Here is a 21,589-nt window from a genome sequence, read left to right as displayed (position 1 = left end):
AGCTCCAGGGACCTGGACATGTATTCGGACCGTACGAACGGGTCAGGACCCGGGGGCTATTATAGCTCCGCCCCGCAGCGTCTCTCCGAGAGCCAACCGGGCCACCAGCGCGTGCCGTTGGAGCGTGCGGCGCCGGATCGGTCAGACTACCAACAACACCCTGGCCAAACGTTCTCCAGTCCTCCCTCCACCGTGACCCAACAACAGCAGCCCGCCCAGAGCAGCCACTCTGCAGCGGGTCTGCAGGCATGGACGCACAGACCACCTTCCCCTCCGACCAGGGGCTCTCACAGTGGAGATGTGGATGGACAGGGTGTCAGAGAAAAGCAGGCCTGGACGCACGGACCACCTCCCCCTCCGACCAGGGGCTCTCATAGTCGAGATGTGGATGGACAAGGTGTCAGAGAAAAGCAGGCATGGATGCATGAACCACCTCTCCCTCAGACCAGGGGCTCTCACAGTGGAGATGTGGGCGTTGCGCAGGGTGTCCGAGAAAGTGCGGGGAGCATCTTGGCCGGCTTGGGGCTCTCCAGCCGGGATCTGGAGCTCCTCAGTCAGTACCCTGAGGATCAGCTAACGCCTGATAAACTACCCTACCTCCTTCAGGACATGCTGGGTAGGAGGAAACCAAATGAGCAGAACATTGCAGCTTCCTCCTCCTCCTCTTCGTATTCTCAGAACGCCACACAACGCGCAGCCCGTCGTGAAACGATGCCGCCTCCTCCTCCTTCCTCCTCGCAGGGAAGCTCGGGACGTCAGCGATCCCCGGAAGCGTCCGGTCTCTGCATTGAATACGGCCATTCAAGTATAAGTACTGTTTTCAGGAGCGGCGGCGGCAGAGAGGCTTTCATACCGAGAGAGACGCTGTCCAGTGAAGGAGAATCTCCTCGTCCACCAGCGTCCTCCTCACTTCCTAAACAAGAAATGGACGTCACGCCTCAGCATGAAAGGTGGCAGGTTGGTCCGCAGCCCGCTGTGCCAAATAATATGCACGGAGACCAGGATTACCACATGTCAAGTGGCGAAGTTCACAGGAGCAAACAGTCACCTGCTGCGGCAGAAGAACGTCCCCTGCCTCCCAGATCTGGTCGTCCAGACCCAGACTACAGAAGAGACGGTCTCAATCGCTACCCTTCATCTGAAACATTTGATTACGGCCATTCAAGTCTAAGCACTGTTCTCAGCAGCGGCGGCAGAGAGGCTTTCATACCGAGAGAGCCGCTGTCTAATGAAATAAAAATGGCATCTCCTCCTTGTCCACCAGCGTCGTCTTCACTTCCTAGACAAGAAATGGACGTCGCGCCTGAAAGGTGGCAGTTTGGTGCACAGCCCGCTGTGCCAAACATGCACGGAGACCGAGATTACCGCATGTCGAGTGGCGAAGTTCACAGGAGCAAACGGTCACCTGTGGCAGAATGTCCCCTGCCTCCTAGATCTGCTCATCCACACCTAGACTACAGAAGGGACGGTCCCAAACCTAATCCTTCACCTGAAGCATTTGATTACGGTCATTCGAATCTAACCACTGTTTTCAGCAGCAGCAGAGAGGCTTTCATACAGAGAGAGCCGCTGTCTAGTGAAGGAAAAACAGCATCCTCCTCGCTTCCTAAACAAGAAACGCATGAGCGGTGGCAGTTTGGTGCACAGCCCACTGTGTCAAATAATATACACAGATACCTGGATTACCACATGTCGAGTGGTGAAGTTCACAGGAGCAAACAGTCACCTGTGGAGGCAGAATGTCCCCTACCTCCCAGACCTGGTCATCCAGACCAAGACTACAGAAGTGACCGTCCCAAACCTAGTTCTTCATCTGAAACACGGAGCGACCAGCCGTCCTCATCCTGGCGTCCGGCTCCGTGGTCCTCTGTCTCAGAACCAGGTGACGGCACCCAGAGGACACCCACTCCCTCCACCATGTGTGATCTCTCAGAGTCTCCTAAGGTAAGTGCCAACGTGTCATATGGTCTCATTGTCTATGGGTGGGCCTCTTTTAAAGAATGCCTGCATGCTTTGAATTTAACACTACTCTCTCTCTCTCTCTCTCTCTCTCTCTCTCTCTCTCTCTCTCTCTCTCTCTCCAGGACTGGAGTGATCAGGTGAAGAAAGCAAAGATCACCGAGTACTTCAGAGACCTACAAAACAAGTGAGGAGATCATTCATTCATTGTCCTGTAGAAACCTTTTTATTTTTTTGTCTTCCATTTTTAAGAGCAGCATTTTGAAATGTTGTTTTGTCACCTTTAATACTCCACAAATGCAGAATATGAGAATGAACATAATTATGTCCTTTAAAAAGAACAATGTAAATCCTGTATCAAATCTTATCCTACGTTGTGCTGCTCTTCTACCATAGGGCTCAACTCTCCCTGGGTCAAGATGACCTCCCAGCCACCAGGGAGCGCTCTCCCTCCGGCGCTGTCTCAGCCAGGAGAGAGAGAACGGAGAGGGAGAGGGAGCGACTGAAACCAGGTGCAATAGCGCACGCACGCACGCACGCACACACACACACACACACACACACACACACACACACACGCACACACGCGCGCGCACGAGAACATCATACTCTGTCTTTCTATAAGATGTGAAAAGCACATCATCTTACCCTAGGAGGGCAGTGGTTCTCAACCTTTTCAGGCCGCGAACCCCAAAATAATCATATTTTAACTGGGGACCCCCACACACTGACTAAGAGGCATTACATTTTGTATAACACGGTTCTATTATCGTTCTGTTGGTTTGTTTACTGTAGAGTGAGAAAACGCAATGTTTCATGGGGACCCCCCCAAAATCATTTGGGGACTCCCCTGTGGGTCTCAACCCACAGGTTGAGAACCACTGCCCTAGGGCTGCATTTATCGATTGTCTTGTATATAATGGCTTACTTACTATGCCTCGGTTGATGGCTTTAAAGCCCAAACCACAACAATGATTCGCCATGCAATTCCTTGCAACCAAATGTTTTAAGAAAATGCCTGTATGCTTTGAATTAACACCAGTAAGACTCCCTAATCGGGAGATAAGTGACCGTTGGTCGCTTATCTCCACAAATAGGCCAAAAGTTTGTTTTACCAATTATCAAGACATACGGGCAGTTGGCAGTTTGCCATGGTTACTCATTGAAGTTGAATCTCCATATATGGAGATAACCTACGCATCACAATAAGTCTGACCTCACCAGCCCATATTTGGGCATGAGCAACTTATGTCTCCATATATGGAGATATGATGACATCACACAGTCCTCAGCCGATGATGTGGCGTGATGTCATACAATACACAAACGAGCCCTACAGTATAAAGGGGCAATTCTTGCCAGGAAAGAAGCATTTCTTCGACTCAGACCTTATCGCCAGGGTTGGCTTATAGCAGCTGTCGGTAGATAATGCCGGTCTTATATAAGGGTCATTTGTGTACGGTGTGATTTGCCATGGTTACTCATTGAAGTTGAATCTCCATATATGGAGATAACCTACGCATCACACTAAGTCTGACCTCACCAGCCCATATTTGGGCAGATAAAAAACGCTCACGATAATCGTAACGTGGAGATTTAATTCATTGTGAAATCGTCCTCCGTTGTGTGCACTGGGATCAATTTACCTTTTATTTGCCGAGCTGCTTATCCAATACCGTTTAAACCCTCTATTGGTAAAACGTACTTATTGAGCTGCTTATCCAATACCGTTTAAACCCTATATTGGTAAAACGTACTTATTGCGACCGAAGGTCGCACTATACCCTGAGAAATCTCGTAGCTTGTCTGACTGTCAGTATTGTCTGACTGTCAGTATAGGAAGTGATGTCACGTGATGTCAGTGACTCACAGTGATGTGGTACAGCAGACATACATGGGCATAAAACGGATGTCACGTGACATCACTTCCTGTACTTGCTCATCAAGAAATCTCCATGTATGGGCATAATTTTTTTCTTTTTCTGGGAATGACCCATATATAGACTTTTCATTTTATTTGATCCTTTATTAATAATAATACTGTATGTATCCATATACATGCAATATATGTTATGCCCATAGATGGAGATTTCTGATGTCATAAACCCCAGGCCGAAAATGAGAATGTTAGGGTACCCCCTTATGCCTATACAGTATATGGAGATCCACAGGCATCAAACCAAGGCCCTAACTCACCAAGGCCCTGCTTGGCATTACTTACGTACGTTTTATGCCCATATATGGAGATTCCTATATTGTCAATATTAAGGACATTATTAAGGATATTATGTTATCAATATTACGGACATATATGGGAATGCCCATATTTGGTAATATATGGGCATGTTTTGACATAACATAACTATCATGAAGGGGTCTCCATATATGAGTAACATATATATGTCACGGTTTGTTAGAGAAACAGTACGGTCGAGAAACGGAGCACTCGCCGTGCAGCACGGGGCGGAACAAGCGGTCGCCCACAACAACGTCCTCCAGGCGGAGCCGCTCGATTGTCCACGACATTGCAAGCGGCGCGAAGGCCAGCGGACCTTGGTCCTGCTCTTTGCCCCCGAGCCGCGCGAGTTACAAAGCCGTGGTGAATGCAATCGTTATATTACGGCCTGGGCAAGCCCACGATAAACGCTCATAGTAAGCTAATGGCTAAGCTAATGGCTAAACACCGCCCAGCTAGGCTAGTAAATAAAGAAAGAGAGTCGCAAACGAGTGACGTCAGCGCCTGCACTAGTGAATGGCTGTCTATGGGCTGTCGTCGCCATCTGGTGGTGATTAGTGTGTGGTGAACGACAAAACAAGCGCTCTTACAATGAACGTCCTGAGTTACCCAAACATACTGTAACATACATCACTGGCCAGATGGCCAAGAATTGGCGCGACCTCGCCCTTTAGGGCGTCGCATGTCACCCTGAGGTCGCAAGTCACCCTGAGGTGTCTTACTAGTAATATACGAATTTGATTTGGACACTGTACTTTTTTGATAGTTGTGCTTAAGGACACTTTATGTATATATATTTATATATTATTCGCTCCCTCTCTTAATGTACCTTGCTCTTTACTGTACTCTGTTCTTGTTTTTTACTTCTCTGTAACTTTGTAAATAACCTTATACTGCTGTGCTGCCTCTGGGCAACTGATTTTCCCCCTTGGGATAATAAAGGTATCTATCTATCTACCAGGTCATCACAGTGGGTCCTCCTCTAGACAAGGACCTGAAGGAAGAACCAGTAACTCAACAGGTCATCACAGTGGGTCTTCCACTAGACGTGGACCTGAGAAGAGAAGAAGCAGATCTCCAGGTCATCATAAAGGGTCCTCCTCTAGTAGACAAGGACCTGAGGGAAAAAACAGTAACTCAACAGGTCATCACAGTGGGTCCTCCACCGCTAGACATGGACCTGAGAAGAGAAGAAGCAGATCTCCAGGTCATCACAAAGGCTCCTCATCCTCTACTAGACATGCACCTGAGAGGTAGGCCTGCCTTATTACATAATCGTCTAATCGCAATTATTTTGTCAGAATCGTCATAATCTTGTTGAAAGAACATTCATATCGTCGTTGTCGGCTGGGAACCTCGTATCTCCAAGTTTCAAAAATGTACGTTCTGTCGCAAAGCAAAGCCCTGCTTCATCGTACAAGTGAAAACTAGACACGGCAGTTGTGTGCTTGTAGATCGGCTGTATTCACTAGTTTAAATCTTTTTTTAAATGATATTATGCAAAACAAACGGTTTTGGACATACAAGGTTTTCACCCGACAACGACGATATGTTACAGTGAGATTGGGTAACTCAGTGAGATCGTGGTAAGAGCGCTCGTTTTTGTCGTTCATACCACACCCCTACCCTACCACCTGGATCAATTCACTTTGATAGTCTCTTATCAGCGCACCTGTGTAATTCTGCGTATTCACCATGAGATGGCGACAACAGCCATTCACTTGTGTAGTCGCTGACGTCACTCGTTTGCGACACCTCTTTCGTTGTTTATCTACTAGCCTAGCTCAGATGTGTTTAGCCATTAGCTTACAATGCCTAACTCTAACCCTAACCCTAACCTTAACCTCAGTAAAACTATGCCCAACCCTAACCTCCGTGGGGTGATGAGGCGCTATCATTCCTGCCGACGCTTCGTTGTCGTTGTTGTGGATCAACGCGACCTCTTGTTCCGCCCCACGAGCGCTCCGGTACTCGATCTAACTGATTCTCGATCTAGCGGTGACACATATATTTTCAAACATTTTCAAAAAGAGTGGAAATAGCAGATCTACAAGCTCACAACGCGTCACAATGATGCGACGTGTTGTGAGTTTGTAGATCGGCTATTCCCACTATCAATGTCCTTTTTTTAAGTATAAAGTTGTCAAATATGTCAGTCATTTCTTTGTATATTTAGGTTATGCGTCATTATCTGCCATGTGCAACTTCAAAGCCTACACAAGCCAACGACCAAAAAAACACAATTAAATCGTCAATCGCAATTATTTGAGTGACAATTAATCGTCATGTAAAATGTCATAATTGTGACAGCACTGCTGAGAGGCGAAAGAGAAGTTCTCCCGGTCATCCCAGAGGTTCCTCGTCCTCCACGAGCCATGGACCCGAGAGAAGAACCAGTAACTCTCCAGGTAGGGGATGGGCGATGCGGTGAGGAATATCGTTGAGACGATACAATGTCTCCACAACATGCCTTTTCAGAGATATCGTATATACTGTACATATAACTAGTTCGGCTTTATTTCAGCCTTTTTTTCGTCCGGGGGGCCGATCCCGAACTAGTTCGGGATATTATATAAAATTATTTAAACACCCTAAATTTTCGAGCCGGCCGCCGGCCGCGATTTGTTTACATCGGCCCGCGAGAGCGTCGCGCCGCCGATATTTGCCGTCCACTCCAATGCAATCCAGGATCTTTGGAGCTAATTTTCTCTGTTCTATGCCTATCCATGAGGTGCGCAAGGTTTAATCATGGCTAAATCGCCAAAAATTGGGCTTCTAAAATGAGTGGTAGCCAATAGCTAACTTCAAGCTAACTTCATCCTGTTCCTGTTCATGACACAAATGAAAGTGTTCAGGCGCGTCATGGCTGCGCACGGCTTGTGCATATACAGCGTATGTCTATGGTGGATTCTCTGGCCACTGGGCGCTCTCTAGTGGAGATGCCGGGCACTGGATGAGTTTTAATAGAGAGATTCATTGCAGAATTCATTTAAACCTGCATTTTGGTAAAAAATCAGTGGTTCTCAAACTTCAAAATGTCCAGTTCTCCCCTTAACTCTGACAGTATACACATGAAACTAAATGGACCCGTAAGGGTCCATTTGGTTTCATTTGTATTCTGTAAATTTAGACCTCCCTAAAGGAATCCCACTTTGAGGACCACTGGTCTAAATGGTCTGTTACTCCACTTTCTTTTAGTTTTTGTTAACTTGTAGTGTAGGTGGTTGTTGTAACTTGAAAAATAAACATGAAAACGAACCGTGATAAGATTGTGTATCGTGATACAGCTTGGAAAAATATTGTGATATTGTATATTTTTTTTCCATATCGCCCACCCCTATCTCCAGGTCATCACAAAGGGTCCTCCTCCTCCACTAGCCATGGACCAGAGAAGAGAAGGAGCCAGTCACCAGGTCATCACAAAGGTTCCTCTTCCACTAGCCATGGACCAGAGAAGAGCAGTTCACCAGGTCTTCACAAAGGGACAGCTTCCTCCACTAGACGAGCTCCTGAGAGCAGAACCATTAACTGTCCTGGTCATCACATCATAGTGTCCTCCTCCTCCTCTACCAGCCACGGTCCTGAGAGAAGGAGCAGCAACTCACCAGGTCAGCATTGTCCTCTCTCTAGTAGTCCGGGGCCTTATAGGGGGATACCGTTAAATTGGTCATTTTGTGCAAATCAGTCTAAAAGCACCATATGTTTGCACAGATGTAGCCCAGTGCTTGCTCTAATGATTTAGATAGGGAGCCCGAGTCGGCGACCATTCGGGGTCGCAACAGCAGCCAAATCAAGTAGGCCCCCTTTGACTTTTTATACAGGAGGAAAATACCCAGAAAATAAAACATCTGCTTTAAGTAGGATGTGAGGGGTCTGACTAGGGGTTTGTCATGATTCTGAATCCATTGCAAACATTTGTTTTGCACAACAAACTTTCCATTGCCCCACAAAACAATGGTTTAATGATGAGTCATCACTTTTCACAGTGTGACAGAATGACCATTCTATCCCCCTAAGGCTCCAGACTACTATCCACACAGTGTGACAGAATGACCATTCTATCCCCCTAAGGCTCCAGACTACTATCCACACAGTGTGACAGAATGACCATTCTATCCCCCTAAGGCTCCAGACTACTATCCACACAGTGTGACAGAATGACCATTCTATCCCCCTAAGGCTCCAGACTACTATCCACACAGTGTGACAGAATGACCATTCTATCCCCCTAAGGCTCCAGACTACTATCCACACAGTGTGACAGAATGACCATTCTATCCCCCTAAGGCTCCAGACTACTATCCAGCATTGGCCGGTAGTCGGGGGTAATTAGGGATTTGTGCCAACATGTTGCTCAGATGTAGCCCAGGGCATGCTTTAACTTTCTTTCCCACCACTGTCTGCAGAACTTTCTTCTCGTGACAGCTTGAAACATCCCCGTGACTCTGCCACACGTGATGACGACTCTGCCAGACGCAAACCAAAGGTACGGAACCTCCATACCTCCAAAGCCTGATCAACCCCTACAACCCCACCCGTTCGCTCAGATCAGCCAACACAGGGATGCTGACAGAACCCTCGCTAAAATCCACTCGTCCTAGACCGTTCGCCCTCCTGGGCCCCCAAACTGTGGAATAAACTCCTTGTTGCACTTAGAACTACAGACTCACTCCCTAGCTTCCATTAGAACTACAGATTCACTCCCTAGCTTCCATTAGAACTACAGATTCACTCCCTAGCTTCCATTAGAACTACATACTCACTCCCTACTAGCTTCCATTAGAACTACAGACTCACTCCCTAGCTTCCATTAGAACTACAGACTCACTCCCTACTAACTTCCATTAGAACTACAGACTCACTCCCTAACTTCCATTAGAACTACAGACTCACTCCCTAACTTCCATTAGAACTACAGACTCACTCCCTAGCTTCCATTAGAACTACAGACTCACTCCCTAGCTTCCATTAGAACTACAGACTCACTCCCTAACTTCCATTAGAACTACAGACTCACTCCCTAACTTCCATTAGAACTACAGACTCACTCCCTAGCTTCCATTAGAACTACAGACTCACTCCCTAGCTTCCATTAGAACTACAGACTCACTCCCTTGCTTCCATTAGAACTACAGATTCACTCCCTAGCTTCCATTAGAACTACATACTCACTCCCTACTAACTTCCATTAGAACTACAGACTCACTCCCTAGCTTCCATTAGAACTACAGACTCACTCCCTAGCTTCCATTAGAACTACAGACTCACTCCCTTGCTTCCATTAGAACTACAGATTCACTCCCTAGCTTCCATTAGAACTACATACTCACTCCCTACTAACTTCCATTAGAACTACAGACTCACTCCCTAGCTTCCATTAGAACTACAGACTCACTCCCTAGCTTCCATTAGAACTACAGACTCACTCCCTTGCTTCCATTAGAACTACAGACTCACTCCCTTGCTTCCATTAGAACTACAGATTCACTCCCTAGCTTCCATTAGAACTACATACTCACTCCCTACTAACTTCCATTAGAACTACAGACTCACTCCCTAGCTTCCATTAGAACTACAGACTCACTCCCTAGCTTCCATTAGAACTACAGACTCACTCCCTTGCTTCCATTAGAACTACAGACTCACTCCCTAGCTTCCATTAGAACTACAGACTCACTCCCTAGCTTCCACCGTGGTCTGAAGACTCACCTCTTCAGACTCCACCTAAACCCATAGCACTTACCGTAGCACTCGTCTACCCTCAATGACCATACATGAAAGATAGCATTTTAAGGTTTTAATAATGTTTTTTCATTTTCCCAAAAAATAAAATGAAAAAAAAAAAAAAAAAAAAAAAAACACTGCCAGCTCACGTATTCGGAGGCTAGTATGAGTCACCAGTAAAAAGACGTGTGTTTTTGATGAATCTATCATGGATTAAATGGAGTTTGAAGTTACATTGAGTTTGTATAGGAATGGGCCCTGGATGAGGAGTGTTTGATAAAACGGTTGCACACACTTAGCAAGCTGCAGGCACACTTAAAGGGATATTTCACTTTCAAAAAAACTATTTTTGTCATTTTATCGTCTAATCAGGCTTTTGGGAACAGCCAGGACAGTTTTTGAATTTCTTCATTCAGTATTTAGATATTTGATATTCATTTCCCCCATTTTGCCCAGGACCTTCCTATAGGGTGTGCCAAATGTAGTTCTAAGAGCGGCCATTTCTTGGGTAAACACAGCCTTACACAGGTGTTCTGATTGGAGTAAAGCATTAGTTCTATGCAATCAAACAATTAAAACACCTGTGTTTTTACCCAAGAAATGGCCGCTAAGGACTACAATGACGTAGCCGCTGGCACACACTATACAAACCCAACATAACTTTGAACTCTATTTTAACCATCATAGATTCGATGAAAACAACCGTCCTTTTTTCTGGTGACTCCGAACACCCTCCGGATAGGTGAGCAGGCCGTATTTTTTCGATACGTTTTTTCATTTATGTTTTTATAAGCTTTTATTGTATTTAATAATTTTCATTTCCCCAATAAACATAATAGAAATCAATGAAAAATATTATCGAAAAAACACGGCCTGCTCACATATTCGGAGGGTGTCAGGAGTCACCAGAAAAAAGGACAGGTGTTTTAATTGAATCTATCATGGTTAAAATAGAGTTTGAAGTTATAATGGTCCTGGAAGGGAGATATGGGGGAAATGAATATCAAATATCTAAATACTGAATGACGTTATTCAAAAACTGTCCTAGGTGTTCCCAAAAGCCTGATTAGACAATAAAATGACAAAAAGATTTTTTTGAAAGTGAAATATCCCTTTAAAAATGTCATAGAATCTTTCTTTTCTAGTTTGAACGGTTCTCAGCTTGACCTTTTCCTTGTTTTCCGTTCCTAAGGAGTCACCTGACCACGGCAAAGAAAGCCCCTCCTCTGATGAAGAAGAGGACTCCGTTGTCAAAGGCTCCGACTGTCCTGTGTTGGTTTACCCGCGGTGGACAACCGGCAGGCGGGGCCCATTATTACCCAAAAAAAAGAAAAGAATTAGAGGGAAAAAAAAGGCTTTTGTGGGGGGATTTCTCTACTCCATAGTGTGATGCTAATGTCAAGCATACTGTTGTTGTCGGATGGAAACCTTGTATGTCCAATACCGTTTGTTTTGTATTAATCATTTTTACAATGATTAAACTAGTGAAAACAGCCGATCTACAAGCACACAACGCCTCGCACCGCTTGGCGTTGTGTGCTTGTAGATCGGCTGTTTTCACTACTTTCGTGCGACAGCCTTGTGTGATGAAGCAGTGCTTTACTTTTGCGAAAAAATTTACAAATTTGAAACTTGGAGATACGAGGTTTCTGCCCGACAGTGACGATAACATCCTCGGTTATCGACCGTTGGATGGAGACGTATAGCACTGGGGTGGGCGACATGGAAAAAATACAATATCACAATATTATTTTCAAGTGGTATCACGAGGCACGATCTTATCACGATTCTTTTTCAAGTTGGTATTTACAGTATGGTTATTTTTCAAGTTACTTAGGTCTTGTAAATTAATGGCACTTGGTTGCATTTGTGAGCTTGTAGAGCGGCCATTTTGAAATAGCCGACGTATATTGGTTTTAAAAGGATCCCTGGTTAATACGACAAATACGCCTTAATACATTATAATTGTCCTCTATAACTACAATGTAAAATTAAAACACCTTAAATATTGTATTTCTTCTAGAAATAGCTAATATTTCACTCAATAGGGGAAATGCCTGTCGCAAGTTGATGATATCATAAATGTCATGTGTGATCTATCTCTATGGAATTTATGGCATGCATGTGCAAAAAACACATTTGAAATATTGATTTGATGCTCATATTAACCATAGGAAGTATTATGTTTGTTTTTATTTGCACATGCATGCCATAAATTCCATAGGGATAGATCACACATTACATTTATGACATCATCAACTTGCAACAGGCATTTCCCCTATTGAGTGAAATATTAGCTATTTCTAGAAGAAATACAATAATCAAGGTGTTTTTAATTTTACATTGTATTTATAGAGGACAATTATAATGTATAAAGGCATATTTGTTGTATTAGCCAGGGATCCCTTTAACGTGCTCATTTGGCCTATGAATCACTTGTTTTAGGCTTGTTTTCGTAGACCTGGTTGCTTATTCCTCTCACAACTCTGGCAACACATCCGGCTATTTTGTTAATGGGGGGTTTATAGTGAGAACTTGCTGAGGCTATGTACATGTGTATATCCTAATAGTATTTCCCTTTGTATGTGCTTTTTGTTGATGGCTAATGTTGATGACTTGTTTGACTTTGGCACCTGTACGATTTTTGTCAGCAGACAGAATTGTATATAAAAGTGAATAACAAAAAAACGTAAATCTTGTGCTGCTGTTTTTGCTTGTACATTTCTTCTATACTGATTTTGGCAACTCAAAATCTTTCTCGGATGTCATTCATAGTTTCATACATCTACCTAACATCTGAAACAAGTATTGGCCTTAGTACATTGGTTCTCAACCTGTGGGTTGAGAACCAATGTTAAATTATTGCAATGCCAAATTATTTTGGGGAGTCCTCAGATGATTAACTTTATGTGCAACATTGTTTTCACTCTCAACAGCAAACAATCCATCATAAAGTTTAAGTGTATAGAGGGTATCTGCACATTTCTAAAGTGACAATTTAAGGACATTTTAATACCTCTAAAATGACAAATTAAACATTGTCCAAATTGTCAAATATTAGAGGCAGAAATTGTGAAAATAGCAGATCTACATGCTCACAACGCCTCGCAAGCATGTAGATCGGCTATTTTCACAATAGAACCGTGTTATACAAAATGTAATGCCTCAACTCTTAGTGCTCGTCGGGGGGGGGGGGGGGGGGGGGTTAAAATAGTGAAATATTGGGGGGGGGGGTTAAAATGTTATGATTTTGGGGGCCGCGGCTTGAAAAGGTTGAGAACCACTGCCTTAGTATACACATGTGAATTTAGATCATGAAATGTAGCAGCACAATGAAACATACACATAGAAAATGTTACTAAAACCCTATGTTTCATAATAGAAAATGTCACAATCCACTGTGTACTGAAAGGTAGAAAAACTAAAACAGCACACCTTGGCCAAAACTGGCTTGTTTATTTATATATGTATAGATTTATTATTATAAAACATACATTAACGGCTATTTGAAAATAGCCGATTACGGTAGATCTATTATCAAAAGATTTGAAATGGGACATTCTGCACAATGAGTACGTTCTACTTTTGGTACTTTAATTACATTTTGATACCGTTACTTTTGTACATTTACTTAAGTACATTTAGAGTTCAGACTTTTACTTATGGGTGAATATAATGCACAATCTAAACTGAGCACAAAAAGAAAGATAGCTTGGACTTCGGTCCAATATATCTCCCCTTTAATAATACCAATTTGTATTGTGTTTTATATCATTTTTATCGTTGATTTGTCACCTTTACAATGAGGTACAGCCTGTAAAGATCTGGCATTCGTGGAATGAGCAACACAGCCAAACGTGTGGGTAGCGCCCCTCCAAAAATTGTCAAAATGGCCTGGCAGGCCTGCAATATTGTTCTTTTGGAGTTCACCTTTGTTGCATATTGGCCATTTTTACAATTTGTTAATGTTTAAGCTCAGTGTCAGGAAGCCCAAAATGAGAGTAAATGCCAGCAGAACAGTATATTGCAAGCCATTTTGGCATCATTTTGGTTGGTGCTACTGACACGTTTGGCTGTGTAGCCTCAAATGCCCCATGCTTACAAGCTGTACCTCATTGTAAAAGTGACAAATCAACGATTAAGTGATATAAACACAATACAAATTGGTATTATTAAAGGGGAGAAATAATAGACAGAAGTCAAGTTTCCTTTCTTTTTGTGCTGAGTTGTAAAGTGCCTTGGATAAAGGTGATATATAAATGCACCATTTATTTTTAGGGTGAGATTGATCTGACAGTTACAAGAAGGACTAAAATAGCTACTCTTCTCAGTTTCTAAAAAAGTAGTGGAGAGAGGAAACAGGTACCAGGCGTCGAGACACAGACTCCACGATGATGCAAGAGTCTGCTCGCCATCAGGATGCAAACTGTGCTGATTTTAACAGTCAACAACACTTTCAGCCCTATAGTGTCATGGTTAGGTCAGAGAAGGGTGACCACCATGACCCCCAAAATGACATTTTTCTCTATTGATTACTCTTGCCATGTAGACTTGAGTTCAATAATATATATTTATTATTACAATAAATGTACAGAGTCATTGGGGGTAATTACTATATATATATATTAGGGGTGTGTATCCATCCCTTACAAGGCGATTCGATACGTATCCGATACATGGGCTACGATTCGATTCAGAGACGATACATCTTACATACAGAACGATTCGATACGATTCGATACAGTGCAATTTCGATACGATTTCGATTTTGTGGAATTTTATGCGATTCGATTGGATTCGATACGATTCGATACGATTCGATGCGATACGGTGTGATCTGATACATACGTTTAATGAAACATTAATTTTCCATTCAATTAAGAAGCTATAATCTATAAAGTAGCATTGCTGACCTTCAAATAATGGATATCTCATAAAAGACCATGGAATAACAGAAAATTGTAAAGAAAGATGGATGACAAATCATTTTAGTATCATGTCATTGTTGTGTTCATTCTAAATAGACACAGACATGTAGATACAAAAAATAATTAATGTAAACTACAAAGCCTACTGACATGGTTTGAAAATCTGTCTCACACACCCATTTCTAAGAACTTCACTTTAGCAGTTACAGTTGGTCAGGTGGAGAAATATAAAACAAACACACAAAAGGCCTGGCCCTTCAGGCTTCAGTACAGTGCAATAATTCACTAGTTTGCAAATCCCGCCCCATTCTGCCCTGTTACTAGGCTGGGACATTAACCCTGGGCAGATTGTTTTTATAGTGGCAGTGAATGGGATTTTTTATTTTTTCATAGCCTCATTACAGCTATATAAAGTACCAAAGGAAAAACATCTAGGTGATATTAATAAAAAGGGAAGACAAAGGTACAGTAGTTACATTGCAAAACAGGGGGTTTCCCCGAAAATATATGTTTTAATTTGTTTAATCCCAGTGGGACAGAATCACTATTGCAGATTCTTTTATAGTGGAAGTGGATGGGATTTTTTTTCCTTCATAGCCTCATTACAGCTATATAAAGTACCAAAAAAAACACATCTATGTGATATTAATAAAAAGGGAAGAAAAAGGTACAGTAATTACATAGCAAAACAGTAATTTTCCCCCGAAAATATATGTTTTAATTAGTTTAATCCTCTGGATCAGAGAGAGAATAGAAATCGCGCATTGCATCTTGGGTAGGAAGAGGAGAACTATAATCTGTTCTCCTCCAACATCTCCTCACATAATAGGCTGGCTTTTCGTAATTCTGACCATTTAAAATATATGTACCCAAACGTAACAAGTTAGACCATTGATAAGGTCCATGTGAACTAGTCTGTTGAAGCTTATTCATTACAATGATCGCAAACGCTATGGTCGCGAGCGGCCTGGCCGTGCTCCGCAGTGCGGACAGCCGGTGAAAGACGGCTCCCACTTTCTCCGACTGCAGAACTCCACCCCCGCTTGCAAAAAGTGAATGTATTTTTCTGGTTGGCCAGTCAGGGAGTCTCATGGACCAATCAGAAGGCTGACAAACGGTGAATTGTACTTTGCAAAGCTGCTATAATAACACTGAAAAACTAAAATACATCCTCACCAATGCCACAGATCAGATCAATCCTCAGCAATGCCACAGATCAGATCACCAAATAAAACTAGTAAAGGAGCCTGCTGTTATTCAGTCAATAAGATCATTTCAAAGAGATCCACTTTACAACAGTAACAACAGCAGTATAAAGTAGGCTAAGTGCAACATTTGAAGTCTGGCACACATCATGTCTACTTGTTATCTTATGGCTCTACTGCAGTAGTTCTAAAAAAAATCAATGTCAAGGACCCCCAGTTTGACATGGATCAGGCTGTCTTAAGTTTAAATGGAACCAAATGGACCCATTAGGGTCCATTTGTACACTCCCCTGAGTTACACATACCCAAGGGTCCATTTGGTTCCTATCATTTCGCCGAGGACCCCCTAGAACTCCCTCAAGGACCCTTGGGGGTCCCCGGACCCCACTTTGAAAACCAATACTCTATAGTAGCCAAAAGCTGATGCTGTGATTATTGTCTCCACCAGCCGAAGGCTGAGGGAGAGTATGTTTTCCCCTCCGTCCGTCCGTCCGTGCGTCCGTCCGTGCGTCCGTGCGTCCTCGCAGTTTGTGAACAGCTAATCTCAGTCACCGTTGGCCCGATCGCTGCCAAACTGAGCACACACACTCCCTGGATGCCAATCTAGAACCTCTGCCCCACATTTTTCAAATCAGCCTCATGGTGGCGCTATAACAGGCCGATTTGTGTGGCCTGGTTGTTACCAGCTAATCTCCGGCGCCGTTGGCCCGATCGCTGCCAAACTGAGCACACACACTCCCTGGATGCTAATTCAGAACCTCTGCCCCACATTTTTTAAATCAGCCTCATGGTGGCGCTATAACAGGCCGATTTGTGTGGCCTGGTGGAGACCTGTGCTCGTTACCTTTGCTGTCGACAAGCGCAGGGACTTCTGATGGTTCTAGTAGAACCGGGTTCTACTGGGAAAAGTGTTATAATCCTATCCATTACTGTCGCATTCTTATAAAATCCAAACTTGCGTTTCTCCACTGGAATAATGAATCCATAGTGATGGAACTCAACCACGTTGTTGGTTTGTTTACAAGTCGCTGTGTGTCGCACATGCGAGCGTCATACACGCTGCATCGGAAGTAGCAGATCTATAAGTTTACAACCCATACACATGCAACACCCTGTGGGCTTGTAGATCTGCGGCTTCCCGCAGGACAGTGACTGCAGTACGCAGAAACCCAGCTCTATTTGGAGGACAGAGCAGCAGGCAGCTTTTTCTTTTTTTTCTTTCCGTTGCACTGCAGCACTGACTGTGCTAGCAGAGCGCTCACTTTTGAAGTAATGATTTGTAACAGTAAACGATGAGTAAGTAAGTTCAGAATTTCACAGCAGGTTAATTATTTAATGCTAAAATCCGATTAATCCGATTAATTACTTTAGGACCGATACATCGACCGATACGGCCGCGATTTGGACCGATCCGGGTAAACGCGCATCGGTGCGGCCGTATCGCTAGTGTTGAAACCGATAATCGATTCATATCGATTTTTTCCGGCACCCTTAATATATATATATATATATATATATATATATACGTGTGTGCCGCGCTGCGAGCTTGTAGATCTGCTATTTTTGAAAAGTTGTGAAAATGTGTGCAAATCTTTGAATATGTATTTAAGCGGACATTTGTAACTCAGATTTTGCTTCCGGGGGGGTCCCTGGAACTAAATATTTTGAGATGGGGGTCCGTGGCCAAATTCATATCATTTTGGGGGTCCTTCACATGAAAAGGTTTGAGCACCACTGACATGGAAACATGGGTTTCTTGCACACTTTTTCCACACTTTTTCAAAAATAGCAGATCTACAAGCTTGCAGCGCGGCACTCGGTGCCGCGCTGTGAACTTGTATATCTGCTATTTTTCAATAGTTAACATTCATGGGGGGCCCGCAGTGAATCCTTGTACCCAGGGCCCAGAATTTGGTGTGACGCCCCTGCCAACCGACAACGACGATATGCCATTGACTGATAAATGTACTGTGTGTGGTGTCAACACTGAGGCCTGCGTTGGGCCTCGGGGATGATGCTGTAACTCTGTGAATAAACGTGAATAAACGTGAATAAACCTGAATAAACCTGCCTCCACTCCAACTTCATTCCACAAAGCCCGGGGAACAACAATCCACAGATTCCAATTCTTTATCATCTCCTCTTTATCAACACTGTAGAGCTCTAGACCAGGGGTTCCCAAACACTGTAGAGCTCTAGACCAGGGGTTCCCAAACACTGTAGAGCTCTAGACCAGGGGTTCCCAAACTTTTTTTGTCTCAGGGCACCCCATAAATATATATTTTTTTAATCCGAGGCACCCCTACATTATAATTTTCACTCCCAGCACCTTATATTTATAGCATATCGTCGTTGTCGGGTGGAAACATTTATGTCCAAAACCGTTTTGTATTTATCATCTATAAAATGTACTAAACTAGTGAAAACAGCAGATCTACAAGCACACAACGCCTCGCATCGCGAGGCGTTGTGTGCTTGTAGATCGGCTGTTTTAACTAGTCTTGTGCGACAGTCGAGTATGATGAAGCAGGGCTTTGCTTTACCAAAATACGTATACATTTGAAACTTGGAGATACGAGGTTTCTGCCCGACAGTGACGATATTTTAGTGATTATGTTGCGAGGAAAACGTTGAGATAATAGCCATTTTGGTTAGAACTGACTGAAAATAACTTTGTTCTTCAAATTTAAAATTATACTAAATATATTTTTAAGTGTCCAAATAAATTCCAAATATTATCAATTTATCTTGCGGCACCCCTGGACTGCCGTCACGGCACCCCAGGGTGCCCCGTCACCCACTTGCCACGCTCAATCGCTTGGCATCGCTCTTTCACTCAAACCCTCGCTGGGCATATACCTGTACGTATGTAGCAGAGTGACTCACTGTCTCAACCTGATGGCCTCAAAAGCATATAGTATTTCCCTCAGTCATAGGGATATCCCTTTGTTTCAATGGTTAAGATATTGTGCTTTCATGCATCAAAATATATAATAAAAAATATATCTCTCCCCGTTTCCTGTCTAACTTCACTTCACCATCTATAAAGGGTATTTCTCCGTAACATAGCCTATATCGCATCCCTGGTGGAAATATGTGCATGTTTATGTTGTGTAATACGATGTATTACGAAGATTCTAAAAAAAGAAAACTAACAGTGTAAATTAGGGGTGCTGTGGATGAGAACGTTATTTACAGGGGTGACCTGAGTCAAAAGAATGTTTGAAAACCCCTGCCTTACATAGCTTACCGTATGTGACACCATTTAGGGCTCGTCAACGGCATAAAAGTTATTGCCAGGAAGCATTGTTACACAATAGAGAAATAATCTACGAGCACATCTCTCTCTCTCTCTCTCTCTCTCTCTCTCTCTCTCTCTCTCTCTCTCTCTCTCTCTCTCTGTGTGGGTGTGTGTGTGCGCGCGTGACCTCCTTTTTAGGGCCATACCCTCTCCATATAGTTTATTATCTTAGTATTGTAATTAAACGTCTTCCTTATTGGAAGTGTAGCGACACATTGTGTGATTTCTGGTAAGAGCTGCGTCGTAATTACATTAATCGTTAACCTGCTGTGATCAATGAACAAACGTCCACAGCCTTGATTTGATTCTTGATTATAACACTAGAGCAATATATATATATTACTATGCGTACAGTTTTTATCTACCTTATACAGTGTAATAGTATCACAGTTCCCAGCAGTCATGGTCAACTAGAACAGTGTTTCTCAACTCTCCACCACAGACACCACACCCCCTTCACAGACATCATAAAAGCTGTAGGTGATCTGTCCAGGGTGTCATTTGGAACTCTCTGTCCAACACAATGCATCTCTCCATCATCATCGTACTCATCCTTGGACTCACGCTGTCACCACAAGGTATTTATTTATTTATTTTCTTATTCCACCGGGATTTTGTACCTTTAATCTAAACAACAACAATAACAATAACAATATACTCAATTTTTTTTTAGTTATATCAGCTATTTTATATCGTCATTTAATCTAAACAACAACAATAACAATAAAATATACTCATATTTTAGTGAGTTATATCAGCTATTTTATATCGTCATTTAATCTAAACAACAACAGTAACAATAAAATATACTCATATTTTTGTGAGTTATATCAGCTATTTTATATCGTCATTTCAAGTCCTATGGATATGAAACAGGCGTTAGGGTTGCCCACCTGCAGGGACGTGCTGGCCAGATTACACTGTGACATGAGTTTCAGACTGTTTCAGACCGTTTTCAGAGAGACCATGTGACCTACTGTATCATGCTATTATAATTTCGGGGCGTGTCAGCGGGCCTTTAAGTAAAATGTTTTAGTACTTTTTCCACCGGCGCTCAAAATGTTTTATTTGCAAGGACCCCCGTAACTCTGAGAGTTATGGTTCCATGTTGACACTCTCAGAGTTACTGAGCTGTAATATGGTCATTTCAGGGCTATCTCTCTTTATGTGTTTCTGGTAATATTATTCTACGGTCATGTTGTTTGTCCGCGGCGAAACAATGCATTTTGACAAAATATCCACCACAAGCAAACATGGCCTTATAGTGTCAACCCTGTGTAGAAATGATTCAAATGATGTACCGCATGTATTTGTAAAGAGAACAGAATGTCGAGGCGTCGATGTTGTAATGAATCAGAATGTAAACATGGTGCTGAGATGAGTGTTGCTGGGAAGCAGAAAGGAAGAGGATGAGTAGTGGAGCCAGCAGCTGGGAGAACTCAGGGATGGAGGGTTGTTGGACATGCAGAGATTTCCTGGACAAAAACACTCACAGCAGTGCAGTAGCAGCAAGCCACCACTCCCCCAACACACACACGCACGCACACACACTTGATTCACACCTGTAAGACTCCCTAATCGGGAGATAAGCCACCGTCAGGTCGCAGCGTGATTTTAGAGTGTGATTTTTCATGTGTAGGAGCAGTGTCCAAATAATATGTGTTTGTGCACCGGCTTCGACTGCTCTCTTCGCATTCAATCCGACTTTTTCACCATTTCTCAGACGTTTGAATGCAGAGAATATGCACTGGGTATCCACGGAGGAGTATCCTCCGTGGATACTTTGAAGTACGCATGCGCCGATATCTCTCGCCTTGAATATTATTCCCCTCAGGGAAATCGAACCCAAACCGTGGGTTTGTTGCATCCGTGCTCTACTGACTGAGCTAATGAACAGATGAAGTGACTCCTTTTTTGTGCATTTATCTATGACGTGGATAGTGGGGTAGATGTTGATAGTGAGGGACTGAATATTTACTATTCTGTCCATAACGGCACATAACTCGCTAACGCGGCTGAGTGGGATTGGGCGCCGTTCCCACCGTTCGTCGCGGCAACTCGGCTCGCTAGCGCTCGCCTCGGTGGCGACTCACGGGGGTCATTGGCGCCCAATACCGCGCCGCTCCGTCAGGGTCAGTGGCGTGGAGCGTTACACTGGGGAACAGAGCACACTTGGCATCTGGTTCGAGGCTGGGAGTCACCTCAGGTTTTATTTTTGCGCTCCTCTGAGGTTGAC

General features: G+C 43.4%; 1 protein-coding gene across 1 annotated transcript; it reads left to right on the top strand.

Annotated features, from left to right (window-relative positions):
* The first annotated feature begins 7 nt into the window (after positions 1-7).
* On the top strand, positions 8-11,331 carry LOC308281442 (uncharacterized protein). Its single transcript, XM_080721619.1, has 8 exons — positions 8-1,944; positions 2,085-2,146; positions 2,356-2,471; positions 5,157-5,448; positions 6,506-6,603; positions 7,543-7,803; positions 8,602-8,681; positions 11,112-11,331. The coding sequence occupies exons 1-8, from the start codon at positions 19-21 to the stop codon at positions 11,307-11,309; spliced, it is 3,033 nt and encodes a 1,010-aa protein (XP_080577745.1). The 5' UTR covers positions 8-18; the 3' UTR covers positions 11,310-11,331.
* The last annotated feature ends 10,258 nt before the right edge of the window (positions 11,332-21,589 follow it).

Source organism: Nannobrachium achirus (genome assembly GCF_963921795.1).
Source record: "Nannobrachium achirus genome assembly, chromosome: 3".
In the NCBI taxonomy this organism is placed as follows: Eukaryota; Metazoa; Chordata; class Actinopteri; order Myctophiformes; family Myctophidae; genus Nannobrachium; species Nannobrachium achirus.
Note: the sequence above shows the minus strand (reverse complement) of the source record. Positions and strands in the feature narration are given on the sequence as shown.

Coding starts and splice junctions, on each gene's coding strand:
- LOC308281442 (XM_080721619.1), top strand. CDS start 19: ATGTATTCGGACCGTACGAACGGGTCAGGACCCGGGGGCTATTATAGC. Junction 7,804..8,601: donor AAGGAGCAGCAACTCACCAG/GTCAGCATTGTC, acceptor CACTGTCTGCAG/AACTTTCTTCTCGTGACAGC. Junction 8,682..11,111: donor CTGCCAGACGCAAACCAAAG/GTACGGAACCTC, acceptor TCCGTTCCTAAG/GAGTCACCTGACCACGGCAA.